Raw genomic sequence first — 17750 nt, forward strand, 5'->3', positions numbered from 1 at the left:
CAGTCGCTGAGGCTGTTGGGGTTACGTCACCACGCTGTGAATGTAGCCAGTCACTGAGGCTGTTGGGGTTACGTCACCACGCTGTGAGTGTAGCCAGTCACTGAGGCTGTTGGGGTTACGTCACCACTCTGTGAGTGTAGCCAGTCGCTGAGGCTGATGGGGTTACGTCACCACGCTGTGAATGTAGCCAGTCACTGAGGCTGTTGGGGTTACGTCACCACGCTGTGAGTGTAGCCAGTCGCTGAGGCTGTTGGGGTTACGTCACCACGCTGTGAATGTAGCCAGTCACTGAGGCTGTTGGGGTTACGTCACCACTCTGTGAGTGTAGCCAGTCACTGAGGCTGTTGGGGTTACGTCACCACGCTGTGAGTGTAGCCAGTCACTGAGGCTGTTGGGGTTACGTCACCACGCTGTGAGTGTAGCCAGTCACTGAGGCTGTTGGGGTTACGTCACCACGCTGTGAGTGTAGCCAGTCGCTGAGGCTGTTGGGGTTACGTCACCACGCTGTGAGTGTAGCCAGTCGCTGAGGCTGTTGGGGTTACGTCACCACGCTGTGAGTGTAGCCAGTCGCTGAGGCTGTTGGGGTTACGTCACCTCTCTGTGAGTGTAGCCAGTCGCTGAGGCTGATGGGGTTACGTCACCACGCTGTGAGTGTAGCCAGTCGCTGAGGCTGTTGGGGTTACGTCACCTCTCTGTGAGTGTAGCCAGTCGCTGAGGCTGTTGGGGTTACGTCACCACGCTGTGAGTGTAGCCAGTCACTGAGGCTGTTGGGGTTACGTCACCACGCTGTGAGTGTAGCCAGTCACTGAGGCTGTTGGGGTTACGTCACCACGCTGTGAGTGTAGCCAGTCGCTGAGGCTGTTGGGGTTACGTCACCACGCTGTGAGTGTAGCCAGTCACTGAGGCTGTTGGGGTTACGTCACCACGCTGTGAGTGTAGCCAGTCGCTAAGGCTGTTGGGGTTACGTCACCACGCTGTGAGTGTAGCCAGTCGCTGAGGCTGTTGGGGTTACGTCATCACTCTGTGAGTGTAGCCAGTCACTGAGGCTGTTGGGGTTACGTCATCACTCTGTGAGTGTAGTCAGTCACTGAGGCTGTTGGGGTTACGTCATCACTCTGTGAGTGTAGCCAGTCACTGAGGCTGTTGGGGTTACGTCACCACTCTCTGAATGTAGCCAGTCGCTGAGGCTGTTGGGGTTACGTCACCACTCTGTGAGTGTAGTCAGTCACTGAGGCTGTTGGGGTTACGTCACCACTCTCTGAATGTAGCCAGTCGCTGAGGCTGTTGGGGTTACGTCACCACGGTGTGAGTGTAGCCAGTCACTGAGGCTGTTGGGGTTACGTCACCACGCTGTGAATGTAGCCAGTCGCTGAGGCTGTTGGGGTTACGTCACCACGCTGTGAGTGTAGCCAGTCGCTGAGGCTGATGGGGTTACGTCACCAGTCTGTGAGTGTAGCCAGTCGCTGAGGCTGATGGGGTTACGTCACCACGCTGTGAGTGTAGCCAGTCGCTGAGGCTGATGGGGTTACGTCACCAGTCTGTGAGTGTAGCCAGTCGCTGAGGCTGATGGGGTTACGTCACCACGCTGTGAGTGTAGCCAGTCACTGAGGCTGTTGGGGTTACGTCACCACGCTGTGAGTGTAGCCAGTCGCTCAGGCTGTTGGGGTTACGTCACCACGCTGTGAGGGTAGCCAGTCACTGAGGCTGTTGGGGTTACGTCACCAGTCTGTGAGTGTAGCCAGTCGCTGAGGCTGTTGGGGTTACGTCACCATGCTGTGAGTGTAGCCAGTCGCTGAGGCTGTTGGGGTTACGTCACCACTCTGTGAGTGTAGCCAGTCGCTGAGGCTGTTGGGGTTACGTCACCAGTCTGTGAGTGTAGCCAGTCGCTGAGGCTGTTGGGGTTACGTCACCACTCTGTGAGTGTAGCCAGTCGCTGAGGCTGTTGGGGTTACGTCACCTCTCTGTGAGTGTAGCCAGTCACTGAGGCTGTTGGGGTCACGTCACCACGCTGTGAGTGTAGCCAGTCACTGAGGCTGTTGGGGTTACGTCACCACGCTGTGAGTGTAGCCAGTCACTGAGGCTGTTGGGGTTACGTCACCACGCTGTGAGTGTAGCCAGTCGCTGAGGCTGTTGGGGTTACGTCACCACGCTGTGAGTGTAGCCAGTCACTGAGGCTGTTGGGGTTACGTCACCACGCTGTGAGTGTAGCCAGTCGCTCAGGCTGTTGGGGTTACGTCACCATGCTGTGAGTGTAGCCAGTCGCTGAGGCTGATGGGGTTACGTCACCAGTCTGTGAGTGTAGCCAGTCGCTGTGGCTGTTGGGGTTACGTCACCATGCTGTGAGTGTAGCCAGTCGCTGAGGCTGTTGGGGTTACGTCACCACGCTGTGAGTGTAGCCAGTCGCTGAGGCTGTTGGGGTTACGTCACCACGCTGTGAATGTAGCCAGTCACTGAGGCTGATGGGGTTACGTCACCACGCTGTGAGTGTAGCTAGTCGTTGAGGCTGTTGGGGTTACGTCACCACGCTGTGAGTGTAGCCAGTCGCTGAGGCTGTTGGGGGTTACGTCACCACTCTGTGAATGTAGCCAATCGCTGAGGCTGTTGGGGTTACGTCACCACTCTGTGAATGTAGCCAGTCGCTGAGGCTGTTGGGGTTACGTCACCTCTCTGTGAGTGTAGCCAGTCACTGAGGCTGTTGGGGTTACGTCACCACGCTGTGAGTGTAGCCAGTCACTGAGGCTGTTGGGGTTACGTCACCACTCTGTGAGTGTAGCCAGTCACTGAGGCTGTTGGGGTTACGTCACCACGCTGTGAGTGTAGCCAGTCACTGAGGCTGATGGGGTTACGTCACCACGCTGTGAGTGTAGCCAGTCACTGAGGCTGATGGGGTTACGTCACCACGGTGTGAGTGTAGCCAGTCACTGAGGCTGTTGGGGTTATGACTGTAGCCAGTCGCTGAGGCTGATGGGGTTACGTCACCACTCTGTGAATGTAGCCAGTCACTGAGGCTGTTGGGGTTACGTCACCACTCTGTGAGTGTAGCCAGTCGATGAGGCTGTTGGGGTTACGTCACCATGCTGTGAATGTAGTCAGTCACTGAGGCTGTTGGGGTTACGTCACCACTCTGTGAATGTAGCCAATCGCTGAGGCTGTTGGGGTTACGTCACCACGCTGTGAGTGTAGCCAGTCACTGAGGCTGTTGGGGTTACGTCACCAGTCTGTGAGTGTAGCCAGTCACTGAGGCTGTTGGGGTTACGTCACCTCGCTGTGAATGTAGCCAATCGCTGAGGCTGTTGGGGTTACGTCACCACTCTGTGAGTGTAGCCAGTCGCTGAGGCTGATGGGGTTACGTCACCACTCTGTGAATGTAGCCAATCGCTGAGGCTGTTGGGGTTATGTCACCACTCTGTGAGTGTAGCCAGTCACTGAGGCTGTTGGGGTTACGTCACCACTCTGTGAGTGTAGCCAGTCACTGAGGCTGTTGGGGTTATGACTGTAGCCAATCGCTGAGGCTGTTGGGGTTACGTCACCACTCTGTGAGTGTAGCCAGTCGCTGAGGCTGATGGGGTTACGTCACCACTCTGTGAGTGTAGCCAGTCACTGAGGCTGATGGGGTTACGTCACCACGCTGTGAGTGTAGCCAGTCACTGAGGCTGTTGGGGTTACGTCACCACTCTGTGAGTGTAGCCAGTCGCTGAGGCTGTTGGGGTTACGTCACCACTCTGTGAGTGTAGCCAGTCACTGAGGCTGTTGGGGTTACGTCACCACTCTGTGAGTGTAGCCAGTCACTGAGGCTGTTGGGGTTATGACTGTAGCCAATCGCTGAGGCTGTTGGGGTTATGTCACCACTCTGTGAGTGTAGCCAGTCGCTGAGGCTGTTGGGGTTACGTCACCACCCTGTGAATGTAGCCAGTCACTGAGGCTGATGGGGTTACGTCACCACGGTGTGAGTGTAGCCAGTCACTGAGGCTGATGGGGTTACGTCACCACGGTGTGAGTGTAGCCAGTCGCTGAGGCTGATGGGGTTACGTCACCACTCTGTGAGTGTAGCCAGTCGCTGAGGCTGTTGGGGTTACGTCACCACGCTGTGAATGTAGCCAGTCGCTGAGGCTGATGGGGTTACGTCACCACGCTGTGAATGTAGCCAATCGCTGAGGCTGTTGGGGTTACGTCACCACTCTGTGAGTGTAGCCAGTCGCTGAGGCTGTTGGGGTTACGTCACCACTCTGTGAGTGTAGCCAGTCGCTGAGGCTGTTGGGGTTACGTCACCACCCTGTGAATGTAGCCAGTCACTGAGGCTGATGGGGTTACGTCACCACGGTGTGAGTGTAGCCAGTCACTGAGGCTGATGGGGTTACGTCACCACGGTGTGAGTGTAGCCAGTCGCTGAGGCTGATGGGGTTACGTCACCACTCTGTGAGTGTAGCCAGTCGCTGAGGCTGTTGGGGTTACGTCACCACGGTGTGAGTGTAGCCAGTCACTGAGGCTGATGGGGTTACGTCACCACGGTGTGAGTGTAGCCAGTCGCTGAGGCTGATGGGGTTACGTCACCACTCTGTGAGTGTAGCCAGTCGCTGAGGCTGTTGGGGTTACGTCACCACGCTGTGAATGTAGCCAGTCGCTGAGGCTGATGGGGTTACGTCACCACGGTGTGAGTGTAGCCAGTCACTGAGGCTGATGGGGTTACGTCACCACGGTGTGAGTGTAGCCAGTCGCTGAGGCTGATGGGGTTACGTCACCACTCTGTGAGTGTAGCCAGTCGCTGAGGCTGTTGGGGTTACGTCACCACCCTGTGAATGTAGCCAGTCACTGAGGCTGATGGGGTTACGTCACCACGGTGTGAGTGTAGCCAGTCACTGAGGCTGATGGGGTTACGTCACCACGGTGTGAGTGTAGCCAGTCGCTGAGGCTGTTGGGGTTACGTCACCACGGTGTGAGTGTAGCCAGTCACTGAGGCTGATGGGGTTACGTCACCACGGTGTGAGTGTAGCCAGTCGCTGAGGCTGATGGGGTTACGTCACCACTCTGTGAGTGTAGCCAGTCGCTGAGGCTGTTGGGGTTACGTCACCAGTCTGTGAGTGTAGCCAGTCGCTGAGGCTGATGGGGTTACGTCACCACGGTGTGAGTGTAGCCAGTCACTGAGGCTGATGGGGTTACGTCACCACGGTGTGAGTGTAGCCAGTCGCTGAGGCTGATGGGGTTACGTCACCACTCTGTGAGTGTAGCCAGTCGCTGAGGCTGTTGGGGTTACGTCACCACGCTGTGAATGTAGCCAGTCGCTGAGGCTGATGGGGTTACGTCACCACGCTGTGAATGTAGCCAATCGCTGAGGCTGTTGGGGTTACGTCACCACTCTGTGAGTGTAGCCAGTCGCTGAGGCTGTTGGGGTTACGTCACCACGCTGTGAATGTAGCCAGTCGCTGAGGCTGATGGGGTTACGTCACCACGCTGTGAATGTAGCCAATCGCTGAGGCTGTTGGGGTTACGTCACCACGCTGTGAGTGTAGCCAGTCACTGAGGCTGTTGGGGTTACGTCACCTCGCTGTGAATGTAGCCAATCGCTGAGGCTGTTGGGGTTATGACTGTAGCCAGTCACTGAGGCTGTTGGGGTTACGTCACCACGCTGTGAATGTAGCCAATCGCTGAGGCTGTTGGGGTTACGTCACCACGCTGTGAGTGTAGCCAGTCACTGAGGCTGTTGGGGTTACGTCACCTCTCTGTGAGTGTAGCCAGTCGCTGAGGCTATTGGGGTTACGTCACCACTCTGTGAGTGTAGCCATTCGCTGAGGCTGTTGGGGTTACGACACCAGTCTGTGAGTGTAGCCAGTCGCTGAGGCTGTTGGGGTTACGTCACCTCTCTGTGAGTGTAGCCAGTCACTGAGGCTGTTGGGGTTACGTCACCACGCTGTGAGTGTAGTCAGTCACTGAGGCTGTTGGGGTTACGTCACCACGCTGTGAATGTAGCCAGTCACTGAGGCTGTTGGGGTTACGTCACCACGCTGTGAATGTAGCCAGTCGCTGAGGCTGTTGGGGTTACGTCACCTCTCTGTGAGTGTAGCCAGTCGCTGAGGCTGTTGGGGTTACGTCACCACGCTGTGAATGTAGCCAGTCGCTGAGGCTGTTGGGGTTACGTCACCACGCTGTGAGTGTAGCCAGTCACTGAGGCTGTTGGGGTTACGTCACCACGCTGTGAGTGTAGCCAGTCGCTGAGGCTGTTGGGGTTACGTCACCACGCTGTGAGTGTAGCCAGTCGCTGAGGCTGTTGGGGTTACGTCACCACGCTGTGAATGTAGCCAGTCACTGAGGCTGATGGGGTTACGTCACCACGCTGTGAGTGTAGCTAGTCGTTGAGGCTGTTGGGGTTACGTCACCACGCTGTGAGTGTAGCCAGTCGCTGAGGCTGTTGGGGGTTACGTCACCACTCTGTGAATGTAGCCAATCGCTGAGGCTGTTGGGGTTACGTCACCACTCTGTGAATGTAGCCAGTCGCTGAGGCTGTTGGGGTTACGTCACCACGCTGTGAATGTAGCCAGTCACTGAGGCTGTTGGGGTTACGTCACCACGCTGTGAGTGTAGCCAGTCACTGAGGCTGTTGGGGTTACGTCACCACTCTGTGAGTGTAGCCAGTCGCTGAGGCTGATGGGGTTACGTCACCACGCTGTGAATGTAGCCAGTCACTGAGGCTGTTGGGGTTACGTCACCACGCTGTGAGTGTAGCCAGTCGCTGAGGCTGTTGGGGTTACGTCACCACGCTGTGAATGTAGCCAGTCACTGAGGCTGTTGGGGTTACGTCACCACTCTGTGAATGTAGCCAGTCACTGAGGCTGTTGGGGTTACGTCACCACTCTGTGAGTGTAGCCAGTCGCTGAGGCTGTTGGGGTTACGTCACCACTCTGTGAGTGTAGCCATTCGCTGAGGCTGTTGGGGTTACGACACCAGTCTGTGAGTGTAGCCAGTCGCTGAGGCTGTTGGGGTTACGTCACCTCTCTGTGAGTGTAGCCAGTCACTGAGGCTGTTGGGGTTACGTCACCACGCTGTGAGTGTAGCCAGTCACTGAGGCTGTTGGGGTTACGTCACCACGCTGTGAGTGTAGCCAGTCACTGAGGCTGTTGGGGTTACGTCACCACGCTGTGAGTGTAGCCAGTCGCTGAGGCTGTTGGGGTTACGTCACCACGCTGTGAGTGTAGCCAGTCGCTGAGGCTGTTGGGGTTACGTCACCACGCTGTGAGTGTAGCCAGTCGCTGAGGCTGTTGGGGTTACGTCACCTCTCTGTGAGTGTAGCCAGTCGCTGAGGCTGATGGGGTTACGTCACCACGCTGTGAGTGTAGCCAGTCACTGAGGCTGATGGGGTTACGTCACCACGCTGTGAGTGTAGCCAGTCACTGAGGCTGTTGGGGTTACGTCACCAGTCTGTGAGTGTAGCCAGTCGCTGAGGCTGATGGGGTTACGTCACCAGTCTGTGAGTGTAGCCAGTCGCTGTGGCTGTTGGGGTTACGTCACCATGCTGTGAGTGTAGCCAGTCGCTGAGGCTGTTGGGGATACGTCACCACGCTGTGAGTGTAGCCAGTCGCTGAGGCTGATGGGGTTACGTCACCACGCTGTGAGTGTAGCCAGTCGCTGAGGCTGTTGGGGTTACGTCACCACGCTGTGAATGTAGCCAGTCACTGAGGCTGATGGGGTTACGTCACCACGCTGTGAGTGTAGCTAGTCGTTGAGGCTGTTGGGGTTACGTCACCACGCTGTGAGTGTAGCCAGTCGCTGAGGCTGTTGGGGGTTACGTCACCACTCTGTGAATGTAGCCAGTCGCTGAGGCTGTTGGGGTTACGTCACCTCTCTGTGAGTGTAGCCAGTCACTGAGGCTGTTGGGGTTACGTCACCACGCTGTGAGTGTAGCCAGTCACTGAGGCTGTTGGGGTTACGTCACCACTCTGTGAGTGTAGCCAGTCACTGAGGCTGTTGGGGTTACGTCACCACGCTGTGAGTGTAGCCAGTCACTGAGGCTGATGGGGTTACGTCACCACGGTGTGAGTGTAGCCAGTCACTGAGGCTGTTGGGGTTATGACTGTAGCCAGTCGCTGAGGCTGATGGGGTTACGTCACCACTCTGTGAATGTAGCCAGTCACTGAGGCTGTTGGGGTTACGTCACCACTCTGTGAGTGTAGCCAGTCGATGAGGCTGTTGGGGTTACGTCACCATGCTGTGAATGTAGTCAGTCACTGAGGCTGTTGGGGTTACGTCACCACTCTGTGAATGTAGCCAATCGCTGAGGCTGTTGGGGTTACGTCACCACGCTGTGAGTGTAGCCAGTCACTGAGGCTGTTGGGGTTACGTCACCAGTCTGTGAGTGTAGCCAGTCACTGAGGCTGTTGGGGTTACGTCACCTCGCTGTGAATGTAGCCAATCGCTGAGGCTGTTGGGGTTACGTCACCACTCTGTGAGTGTAGCCAGTCGCTGAGGCTGATGGGGTTACGTCACCACTCTGTGAATGTAGCCAATCGCTGAGGCTGTTGGGGTTATGTCACCACTCTGTGAGTGTAGCCAGTCACTGAGGCTGTTGGGGTTACGTCACCACTCTGTGAGTGTAGCCAGTCACTGAGGCTGTTGGGGTTATGACTGTAGCCAATCGCTGAGGCTGTTGGGGTTACGTCACCACTCTGTGAGTGTAGCCAGTCGCTGAGGCTGATGGGGTTACGTCACCACTCTGTGAGTGTAGCCAGTCACTGAGGCTGATGGGGTTACGTCACCACGCTGTGAGTGTAGCCAGTCACTGAGGCTATTGGGGTTACGTCACCACTCTGTGAGTGTAGCCATTCGCTGAGGCTGTTGGGGTTACGACACCAGTCTGTGAGTGTAGCCAGTCGCTGAGGCTGTTGGGGTTACGTCACCTCTCTGTGAGTGTAGCCAGTCACTGAGGCTGTTGGGGTTACGTCACCACGCTGTGAGTGTAGTCAGTCACTGAGGCTGTTGGGGTTACGTCACCACGCTGTGAATGTAGCCAGTCACTGAGGCTGTTGGGGTTACGTCACCACGCTGTGAATGTAGCCAGTCGCTGAGGCTGTTGGGGTTACGTCACCTCTCTGTGAGTGTAGCCAGTCGCTGAGGCTGTTGGGGTTACGTCACCACGCTGTGAATGTAGCCAGTCGCTGAGGCTGTTGGGGTTACGTCACCACGCTGTGAGTGTAGCCAGTCACTGAGGCTGTTGGGGTTACGTCACCACGCTGTGAGTGTAGCCAGTCGCTGAGGCTGTTGGGGTTACGTCACCACGCTGTGAGTGTAGCCAGTCACTGAGGCTGATGGGGTTACGTCACCACGCTGTGAGTGTAGCCAGTCGCTGAGGCTGTTGGGGTTACGTCACCTCTCTGTGAGTGTAGCCAGTCGCTGAGGCTGATGGGGTTACGTCACCACGCTGTGAGTGTAGCCATTCGCTGAGGCTGATGGGGTTACGTCACCACGCTGTGAGTGTAGCCAGTCACTGAGGCTGTTGGGGTTACGTCACCAGTCTGTGAGTGTAGCCAGTCGCTGAGGCTGATGGGGTTACGTCACCAGTCTGTGAGTGTAGCCAGTCGCTGTGGCTGTTGGGGTTACGTCACCATGCTGTGAGTGTAGCCAGTCGCTGAGGCTGTTGGGGGTTACGTCACCACTCTGTGAATGTAGCCAATCGCTGAGGCTGTTGGGGTTACGTCACCACTCTGTGAATGTAGCCAGTCGCTGAGGCTGTTGGGGTTACGTCACCACGCTGTGAATGTAGCCAGTCACTGAGGCTGTTGGGGTTACGTCACCACGCTGTGAGTGTAGCCAGTCACTGAGGCTGTTGGGGTTACGTCACCACTCTGTGAGTGTAGCCAGTCGCTGAGGCTGATGGGGTTACGTCACCACGCTGTGAATGTAGCCAGTCACTGAGGCTGTTGGGGTTACGTCACCACGCTGTGAGTGTAGCCAGTCGCTGAGGCTGTTGGGGTTACGTCACCACGCTGTGAATGTAGCCAGTCACTGAGGCTGTTGGGGTTACGTCACCACTCTGTGAATGTAGCCAGTCACTGAGGCTGTTGGGGTTACGTCACCACTCTGTGAGTGTAGCCAGTCGCTGAGGCTGTTGGGGTTACGTCACCACTCTGTGAGTGTAGCCATTCGCTGAGGCTGTTGGGGTTACGACACCAGTCTGTGAGTGTAGCCAGTCGCTGAGGCTGTTGGGGTTACGTCACCTCTCTGTGAGTGTAGCCAGTCACTGAGGCAGTTGGGGTTACGTCACCACGCTGTGAGTGTAGCCAGTCACTGAGGCTGTTGGGGTTACGTCACCACGCTGTGAGTGTAGCCAGTCACTGAGGCTGTTGGGGTTACGTCACCACGCTGTGAGTGTAGCCAGTCGCTGAGGCTGTTGGGGTTACGTCACCACGCTGTGAGTGTAGCCAGTCGCTGAGGCTGTTGGGGTTACGTCACCACGCTGTGAGTGTAGCCAGTCGCTGAGGCTGTTGGGGTTACGTCACCTCTCTGTGAGTGTAGCCAGTCGCTGAGGCTGATGGGGTTACGTCACCACGCTGTGAGTGTAGCCAGTCACTGAGGCTGATGGGGTTACGTCACCACGCTGTGAGTGTAGCCAGTCACTGAGGCTGTTGGGGTTACGTCACCAGTCTGTGAGTGTAGCCAGTCGCTGAGGCTGATGGGGTTACGTCACCAGTCTGTGAGTGTAGCCAGTCGCTGTGGCTGTTGGGGTTACGTCACCATGCTGTGAGTGTAGCCAGTCGCTGAGGCTGTTGGGGATACGTCACCACGCTGTGAGTGTAGCCAGTCGCTGAGGCTGATGGGGTTACGTCACCACGCTGTGAGTGTAGCCAGTCGCTGAGGCTGTTGGGGTTACGTCACCACGCTGTGAATGTAGCCAGTCACTGAGGCTGATGGGGTTACGTCACCACGCTGTGAGTGTAGCTAGTCGTTGAGGCTGTTGGGGTTACGTCACCACGCTGTGAGTGTAGCCAGTCGCTGAGGCTGTTGGGGGTTACGTCACCACTCTGTGAATGTAGCCAGTCGCTGAGGCTGTTGGGGTTACGTCACCTCTCTGTGAGTGTAGCCAGTCACTGAGGCTGTTGGGGTTACGTCACCACGCTGTGAGTGTAGCCAGTCACTGAGGCTGTTGGGGTTACGTCACCACTCTGTGAGTGTAGCCAGTCACTGAGGCTGTTGGGGTTACGTCACCACGCTGTGAGTGTAGCCAGTCACTGAGGCTGATGGGGTTACGTCACCACGGTGTGAGTGTAGCCAGTCACTTAGGCTGTTGGGGTTATGACTGTAGCCAGTCGCTGAGGCTGATGGGGTTACGTCACCACTCTGTGAATGTAGCCAGTCACTGAGGCTGTTGGGGTTACGTCACCACTCTGTGAGTGTAGCCAGTCGATGAGGCTGTTGGGGTTACGTCACCATGCTGTGAATGTAGTCAGTCACTGAGGCTGTTGGGGTTACGTCACCACTCTGTGAATGTAGCCAATCGCTGAGGCTGTTGGGGTTACGTCACCACGCTGTGAGTGTAGCCAGTCACTGAGGCTGTTGGGGTTACGTCACCAGTCTGTGAGTGTAGCCAGTCACTGAGGCTGTTGGGGTTACGTCACCTCGCTGTGAATGTAGCCAATCGCTGAGGCTGTTGGGGTTACGTCACCACTCTGTGAGTGTAGCCAGTCGCTGAGGCTGATGGGGTTACGTCACCACTCTGTGAATGTAGCCAATCGCTGAGGCTGTTGGGGTTATGTCACCACTCTGTGAGTGTAGCCAGTCACTGAGGCTGTTGGGGTTACGTCACCACTCTGTGAGTGTAGCCAGTCACTGAGGCTGTTGGGGTTATGACTGTAGCCAATCGCTGAGGCTGTTGGGGTTACGTCACCACTCTGTGAGTGTAGCCAGTCGCTGAGGCTGATGGGGTTACGTCACCACTCTGTGAGTGTAGCCAGTCACTGAGGCTGATGGGGTTACGTCACCACGCTGTGAGTGTAGCCAGTCACTGAGGCTGTTGGGGTTACGTCACCACTCTGTGAGTGTAGCCAGTCGCTGAGGCTGTTGGGGTTACGTCACCACTCTGTGAGTGTAGCCAGTCACTGAGGCTGTTGGGGTTACGTCACCACTCTGTGAGTGTAGCCAGTCACTGAGGCTGTTGGGGTTACGTCACCACTCTGTGAGTGTAGCCAGTCACTGAGGCTGTTGGGGTTATGACTGTAGCCAATCGCTGAGGCTGTTGGGGTTATGTCACCACTCTGTGAGTGTAGCCAGTCGCTGAGGCTGTTGGGGTTACGTCACCACCCTGTGAATGTAGCCAGTCACTGAGGCTGATGGGGTTACGTCACCACGGTGTGAGTGTAGCCAGTCACTGAGGCTGATGGGGTTACGTCACCACGGTGTGAGTGTAGCCAGTCGCTGAGGCTGATGGGGTTACGTCACCACTCTGTGAGTGTAGCCAGTCGCTGAGGCTGTTGGGGTTACGTCACCACGCTGTGAATGTAGCCAGTCGCTGAGGCTGATGGGGTTACGTCACCACGCTGTGAATGTAGCCAATCGCTGAGGCTGTTGGGGTTACGTCACCACTCTGTGAGTGTAGCCAGTCGCTGAGGCTGTTGGGGTTACGTCACCACGCTGTGAATGTAGGCAGTCGCTGAGGCTGATGGGGTTACGTCACCACGCTGTGAATGTAGCCAATCGCTGAGGCTGTTGGGGTTACGTCACCACGCTGTGAGTGTAGCCAGTCACTGAGGCTGTTGGGGTTACGTCACCTCGCTGTGAATGTAGCCAATCGCTGAGGCTGTTGGGGTTATGACTGTAGCCAGTCACTGAGGCTGTTGGGGTTACGTCACCACGCTGTGATTGTAGCCAATCGCTGAGGCTGTTGGGGTTACGTCACCACGCTGTGAGTGTAGCCAGTCACTGAGGCTGTTGGGGTTACGTCACCTCTCTGTGAGTGTAGCCAGTCGCTGAGGCTGTTGGGGTTACGTCACCACGCTGTGAATGTAGCCAGTCACTGAGGCTGTTGGGGTTACGTCACCACGCTGTGAGTGTAGCCAGTCACTGAGGCTGTTGGGGTTACGTCACCACGCTGTGAATGTAGCCAGTCGCTGAGGCTGTTGGGGTTACGTCACCACGCTGTGAATGTAGCCAGTCGCTGAGGCTGTTGGGGTTACGTCACCACGCTGTGAGTGTAGCCAGTCGCTGAGGCTGTTGGGGTTACGTCACCACGCTGTGAATGTAGCCAGTCGCTGAGGCTGTTGGGGTTACGTCACCACTCTGTGAGTGTAGCCAGTCGCTGAGGCTGTTGGGGTTACGTCACCACGCTGTGAATGTAGCCAGTCGCTGAGGCTGTTGGGGTTACGTCTCCTCTCTGTGAGTGTAGCCAGTCACTGAGGCTGTTGGGGTTACGTCACCACGCTGTGAATGTAGCCAGTCGCTGAGGCTGTTGGGGTTACGTCACCACGCTGTGAGTGTAGCCAGTCGCTGAGGCTGTTGGGGTTACGTCACCACGCTGTGAATGTAGCCAGTCGCTGAGGCTGTTGGGGTTACGTCACCACTCTGTGAGTGTAGCCAGTCGCTGAGGCTGTTGGGGTTACGTCACCACGCTGTGAATGTAGCCAGTCGCTGAGGCTGTTGGGGTTACGTCTCCTCTCTGTGAGTGTAGCCAGTCGCTGAGGCTGTTGGGGTTACGTCACCACGCTGTGAGTGTAGCCAATCGCTGAGGCTGTTGGGGTTACGTCACCACGCTGTGAATGTAGCCAGTCACTGAGGCTGTTGGGGTTACGTCACCACGCTGTGAGTGTAGCCAGTCACTGAGGCTGTTGGGGTTACGTCACCAGTCTGTGAGTGTAGCCAGTCGCTGAGGCTGATGGGGTTACGTCACCACGCTGTGAATGTAGCCAGTCACTGAGGCTGTTGGGGTTACGTCACCACGCTGTGAGTGTAGCCAGTCGCTGAGGCTGTTGGGGTTACGTCACCACGCTGTGAATGTAGCCAGTCACTAAGGCTGTTGGGGTTACGTCACCACTCTGTGAGTGTAGCCAGTCACTGAGGCTGTTGGGGTTACGTCACCACTCTGTGAATGTAGCCAGTCACTGAGGCTGTTGGGGTTACGTCACCACTCTGTGAGTGTAGCCAGTCGCTGAGGCTGTTGGGGTTACGTCACCACTCTGTGAGTGTAGCCATTCGCTGAGGCTGTTGGGGTTACGACACCAGTCTGTGAGTGTAGCCAGTCGCTGAGGCTGTTGGGGTTACGTCACCTCTCTGTGAGTGTAGCCAGTCACTGAGGCTGTTGGGGTTACGTCACCACGCTGTGAGTGTAGCCAGTCACTGAGGCTGTTGGGGTTACGTCACCACGCTGTGAGTGTAGCCAGTCGCTGAGGCTGTTGGGGTTACGTCACCACGCTGTGAGTGTAGCCAGTCGCTGAGGCTGTTGGGGTTACGTCACCTCTCTGTGAGTGTAGCCAGTCGCTGAGGCTGATGGGGTTACGTCACCACGCTGTGAGTGTAGCCAGTCACTGAGGCTGATGGGGTTACGTCACCACGCTGTGAGTGTAGCCAGTCGCTGAGGCTGTTGGGGTTACGTCACCACTCTGTGAGTGTAGCCAATCGCGGAGGCTGTTGGGGTTATGTCACCACTCTGTGAGTGTAGCCAGTCACTGAGGCTGTTGGGGTTACGTCACCACGCTGTGAGTGTAGCCAGTCGCTGAGGCTGTTGGGGTTACGTCACCACTATGTGCCGCACTCCCCGGAGGAGGTATATTCTCTTCACTGCTCCATAAAAGTAAGAACCTGCACAGCACAAATGGGGTGGGGTACCTAAAGTGCCCAGGACACATACCTCCGCCTTTTTGACATTCATGGGTTATAATTCAATTGTTAGAAACTTTTGCGCTATATTATAAATTTATATGATATGGCTGACAAAAATAACAGACTCCTATTAAATTAAAAATATTTAATAATATATGAATAATCACAAATCATAAAACAAGACCGGTCTTAGTAATTTAAACATCTAAGATGACAAGTATATATACTTTCCAATAAAAGGAGGTGGACTTAAGCATATTCTGTGCACAGAGGTGTAAAAACTAGCTTTATAGCTAAATGACTTGATATACAAAGTCAAAAAAATATAGATCAAGTGTATCTGCTGGTAGAACCCGTATAATAGATGTTTCCAATAAACAGTCACTTTGTATCAAAGTTCCTTTGAATGTAATAATCCAACATAGGTCAATAAAATGAAATGAGAGGAAGCCCCTGTGGGAGGAGCGAAACGCGTCAGAAGCTGAACTGTTGGACCCCAGCTGGAGTTAGACCCGTAGTACATACCGGCCGCAGCATTCATCTGCTGGTTGTATTTTTTGAGTGGAGAGGAGCCGCTCACCGGTGCCCGCAAACGGCACGTAGAGGTGGAGACCTGTGGAGCATTCAGACCGAGCAGGACAGGTTGTAGCAGGCGCCAGTGCAGGTGCCGTTTTCCCCGCAGCTAGAAGCCAGTGTGGTGGACGTCGGGATGTACTCCTGTTGATACTACCTGCTCACACCTCACGTAGGATTCCGGTTGAAAACGGCTCTCATTTCATTTTATTGACCTATGTTGGATTATTACATTCAAAGGAACTTTGAATATGCTTAAGTCCACCTCCTTTTATTGGAAAGTATATATACTTGTCATCTTAGATGTTTAAATTACTAAGACCGGTCTTGTTTTATGATTTGTGATTATTCATATATTATTAAATATTTTTTAATTTAATAGGAGTCTGTTATTTTTGTCAGCCATATCATATAAATTTATAATATAGCGCAAAAGTTTCTAACAATTGGAGTTTTGTGGTTAATTGCACTTGGGTGGCCCAGTGCAATTTGATTGATCTGCTAACCCCAGGTCATTTACTTTTTGCAGCTGATTGTTATTTTATCCAAAAGGGTTTTTTATAGCATTTGATATTAGCGCCTGATAAAAAAGGTCCATTCATGGGTTATAGGTAGCCATGGAGAGGTGGCCATTCCCCAAGTCCTGGCGACACTAAAACCTGTTCCCTTCTCCGCAGCTCCTGAGGTTCTGGGTCCAGAGAAGTACGACAAATCCTGTGATATGTGGTCACTTGGGGTCATCATGTATATCCTGTACGTATAAAACATATTACTGAATCCATCCTTTCCTCAGTACCATAGCGTCCATGTACCCTGCCCCTGTTCTCCCTGCCCGCCCTCCTTACCTCCTCTGCCTCATACCTCCTAGAGCCGCCTGTGCTGATGTCTCCTCTTCTTCCCAGGCTCTGTGGTTATCCCCCCTTTTATTCCAACACCGGCCAGGCCATCTCTCCCGGGATGAAGAAGAGAATCCGGATGGGCCAGTACGAGTTCCCCGCACCGGAGTGGAACGATGTGTCAGAGGAAGGTACGGCGCTGCAGCCTACAACATCAACTCATTTAAGGGGCATTTCCACCTTCAGTTCACTTTAACTTTCTGACTTGCACGTGGAAATGTTATAATCCTTCTGTTCTATCAGCCATGTTTTACATCATTGGGAAGAGCGGTTTTGTTTTATTGTCTCGCTGTTTTCTTAATAATATATATTTATACTGTATATAAAATGCAATGCATTGCTGATAATTACACCCCAGACTGTATTTCATTTACATTTAGGGAATGTTGCAATAACTACATGTTTTTACATTTTTATTTAAATGCTGTGTTCACCTACCTCAGGTGTGGCAGCTGGTGAGTGCTGTGGATTAAAGCCTCTTGTGTATATAGATTTTTGTGGTTAGATTTTCTCTTGCGCCCCATCTTTCTATATGAAAGCCAATTCTTGGGAGCTAATTCCCCTGGTGCTCAGTAACGGATATGCTCGGTGAGGTGTCTGTCTCGTTAAGCTATATATATATATATATATATATATATATATAGATGCTGTATATGTGTACTGGGCAGGCTATAATGATGCTGCACTATATACACCAGTACTGGCACGTGTAAGCTCACCAGTCCCCGCACAGCTCCCGGCCAGTCTGGTGGGTAGACGACACCAGTAGCCACCAGCAGCTGGCCGGAGGGGTCTGGGCATGGCCTGTGCGGGTTGTGGGAGGGGCGAGTACAGGACCCCGCCCCTCTGTAGGCACGCAGTATATATAAAGCAGCTGACCTGGTTATCTGCCTCCTCCTCACCCGCGTCATCTGCTGCCCCAGCACCGACCCCTCCTCCTCCCGGTCACCGCACTGCTCACCCTACACAGGGTCTCGCCTCTTCCTGCCAGACTGAGTCACCTTCTCCCCCTGCCGGTAAGTGGCCACACGTGTCCCCGGTACCTACGCTCTGAGCGCTGCGGGACAGTCTGGTGGCTCCTGTGTCTGTTTCCTGGTTACTGCTGCTACTTGTGGCTGAGTCCCGGGATGGCGAGTAACCTGTGGTTGCAGCATGGTATATGGAGGAGGAGGTGCAGGGTATATAGGGGCAGTATATGGAGGGGTATGGGGGTGCAGGGTATATAGGGGCAGTATATGGAGGGGTATGGGGGTGCAGTGTATATAGGGGCAGTTATGGAGGGGCGTGCAGTGTACATAGAGTGTGTGTGTGTGTCCCTGCCCCAAACGGAGCTCCGTTGGGCGCCCTGCATTGGCAGCCAGTGGCACTACAGAGGTGAGGAGCAGCGTCAGAGAGAGATATATATATATCTATATAGAGAGAGAGAGAGATTTTAGAGCCAACATTCCCTGAATTGCAATGAAATACAATGTAGGGTGTAATTAGGGG

General features: G+C 54.8%; 1 protein-coding gene across 1 annotated transcript in view; it reads left to right on the forward strand.

The window, feature by feature from the left end:
* The window catches only part of MAPKAPK3 (MAPK activated protein kinase 3), a 102146-nt gene that overhangs the window by 74521 nt on the left and 9875 nt on the right, over positions 1–17750 (forward strand). Inside the window, exons 6-7 of the mRNA XM_063941383.1 lie at positions 16044–16119; positions 16269–16393. Of these exons, the coding sequence (XP_063797453.1) occupies positions 16044–16119; positions 16269–16393 (201 nt within the window). The remainder of the gene's footprint in view (positions 1–16043; positions 16120–16268; positions 16394–17750) is intronic.

Source organism: Pseudophryne corroboree, chromosome 9 (genome assembly GCF_028390025.1).
Source record: "Pseudophryne corroboree isolate aPseCor3 chromosome 9, aPseCor3.hap2, whole genome shotgun sequence".
Taxonomy (NCBI): Eukaryota; Metazoa; Chordata; class Amphibia; order Anura; family Myobatrachidae; genus Pseudophryne; species Pseudophryne corroboree.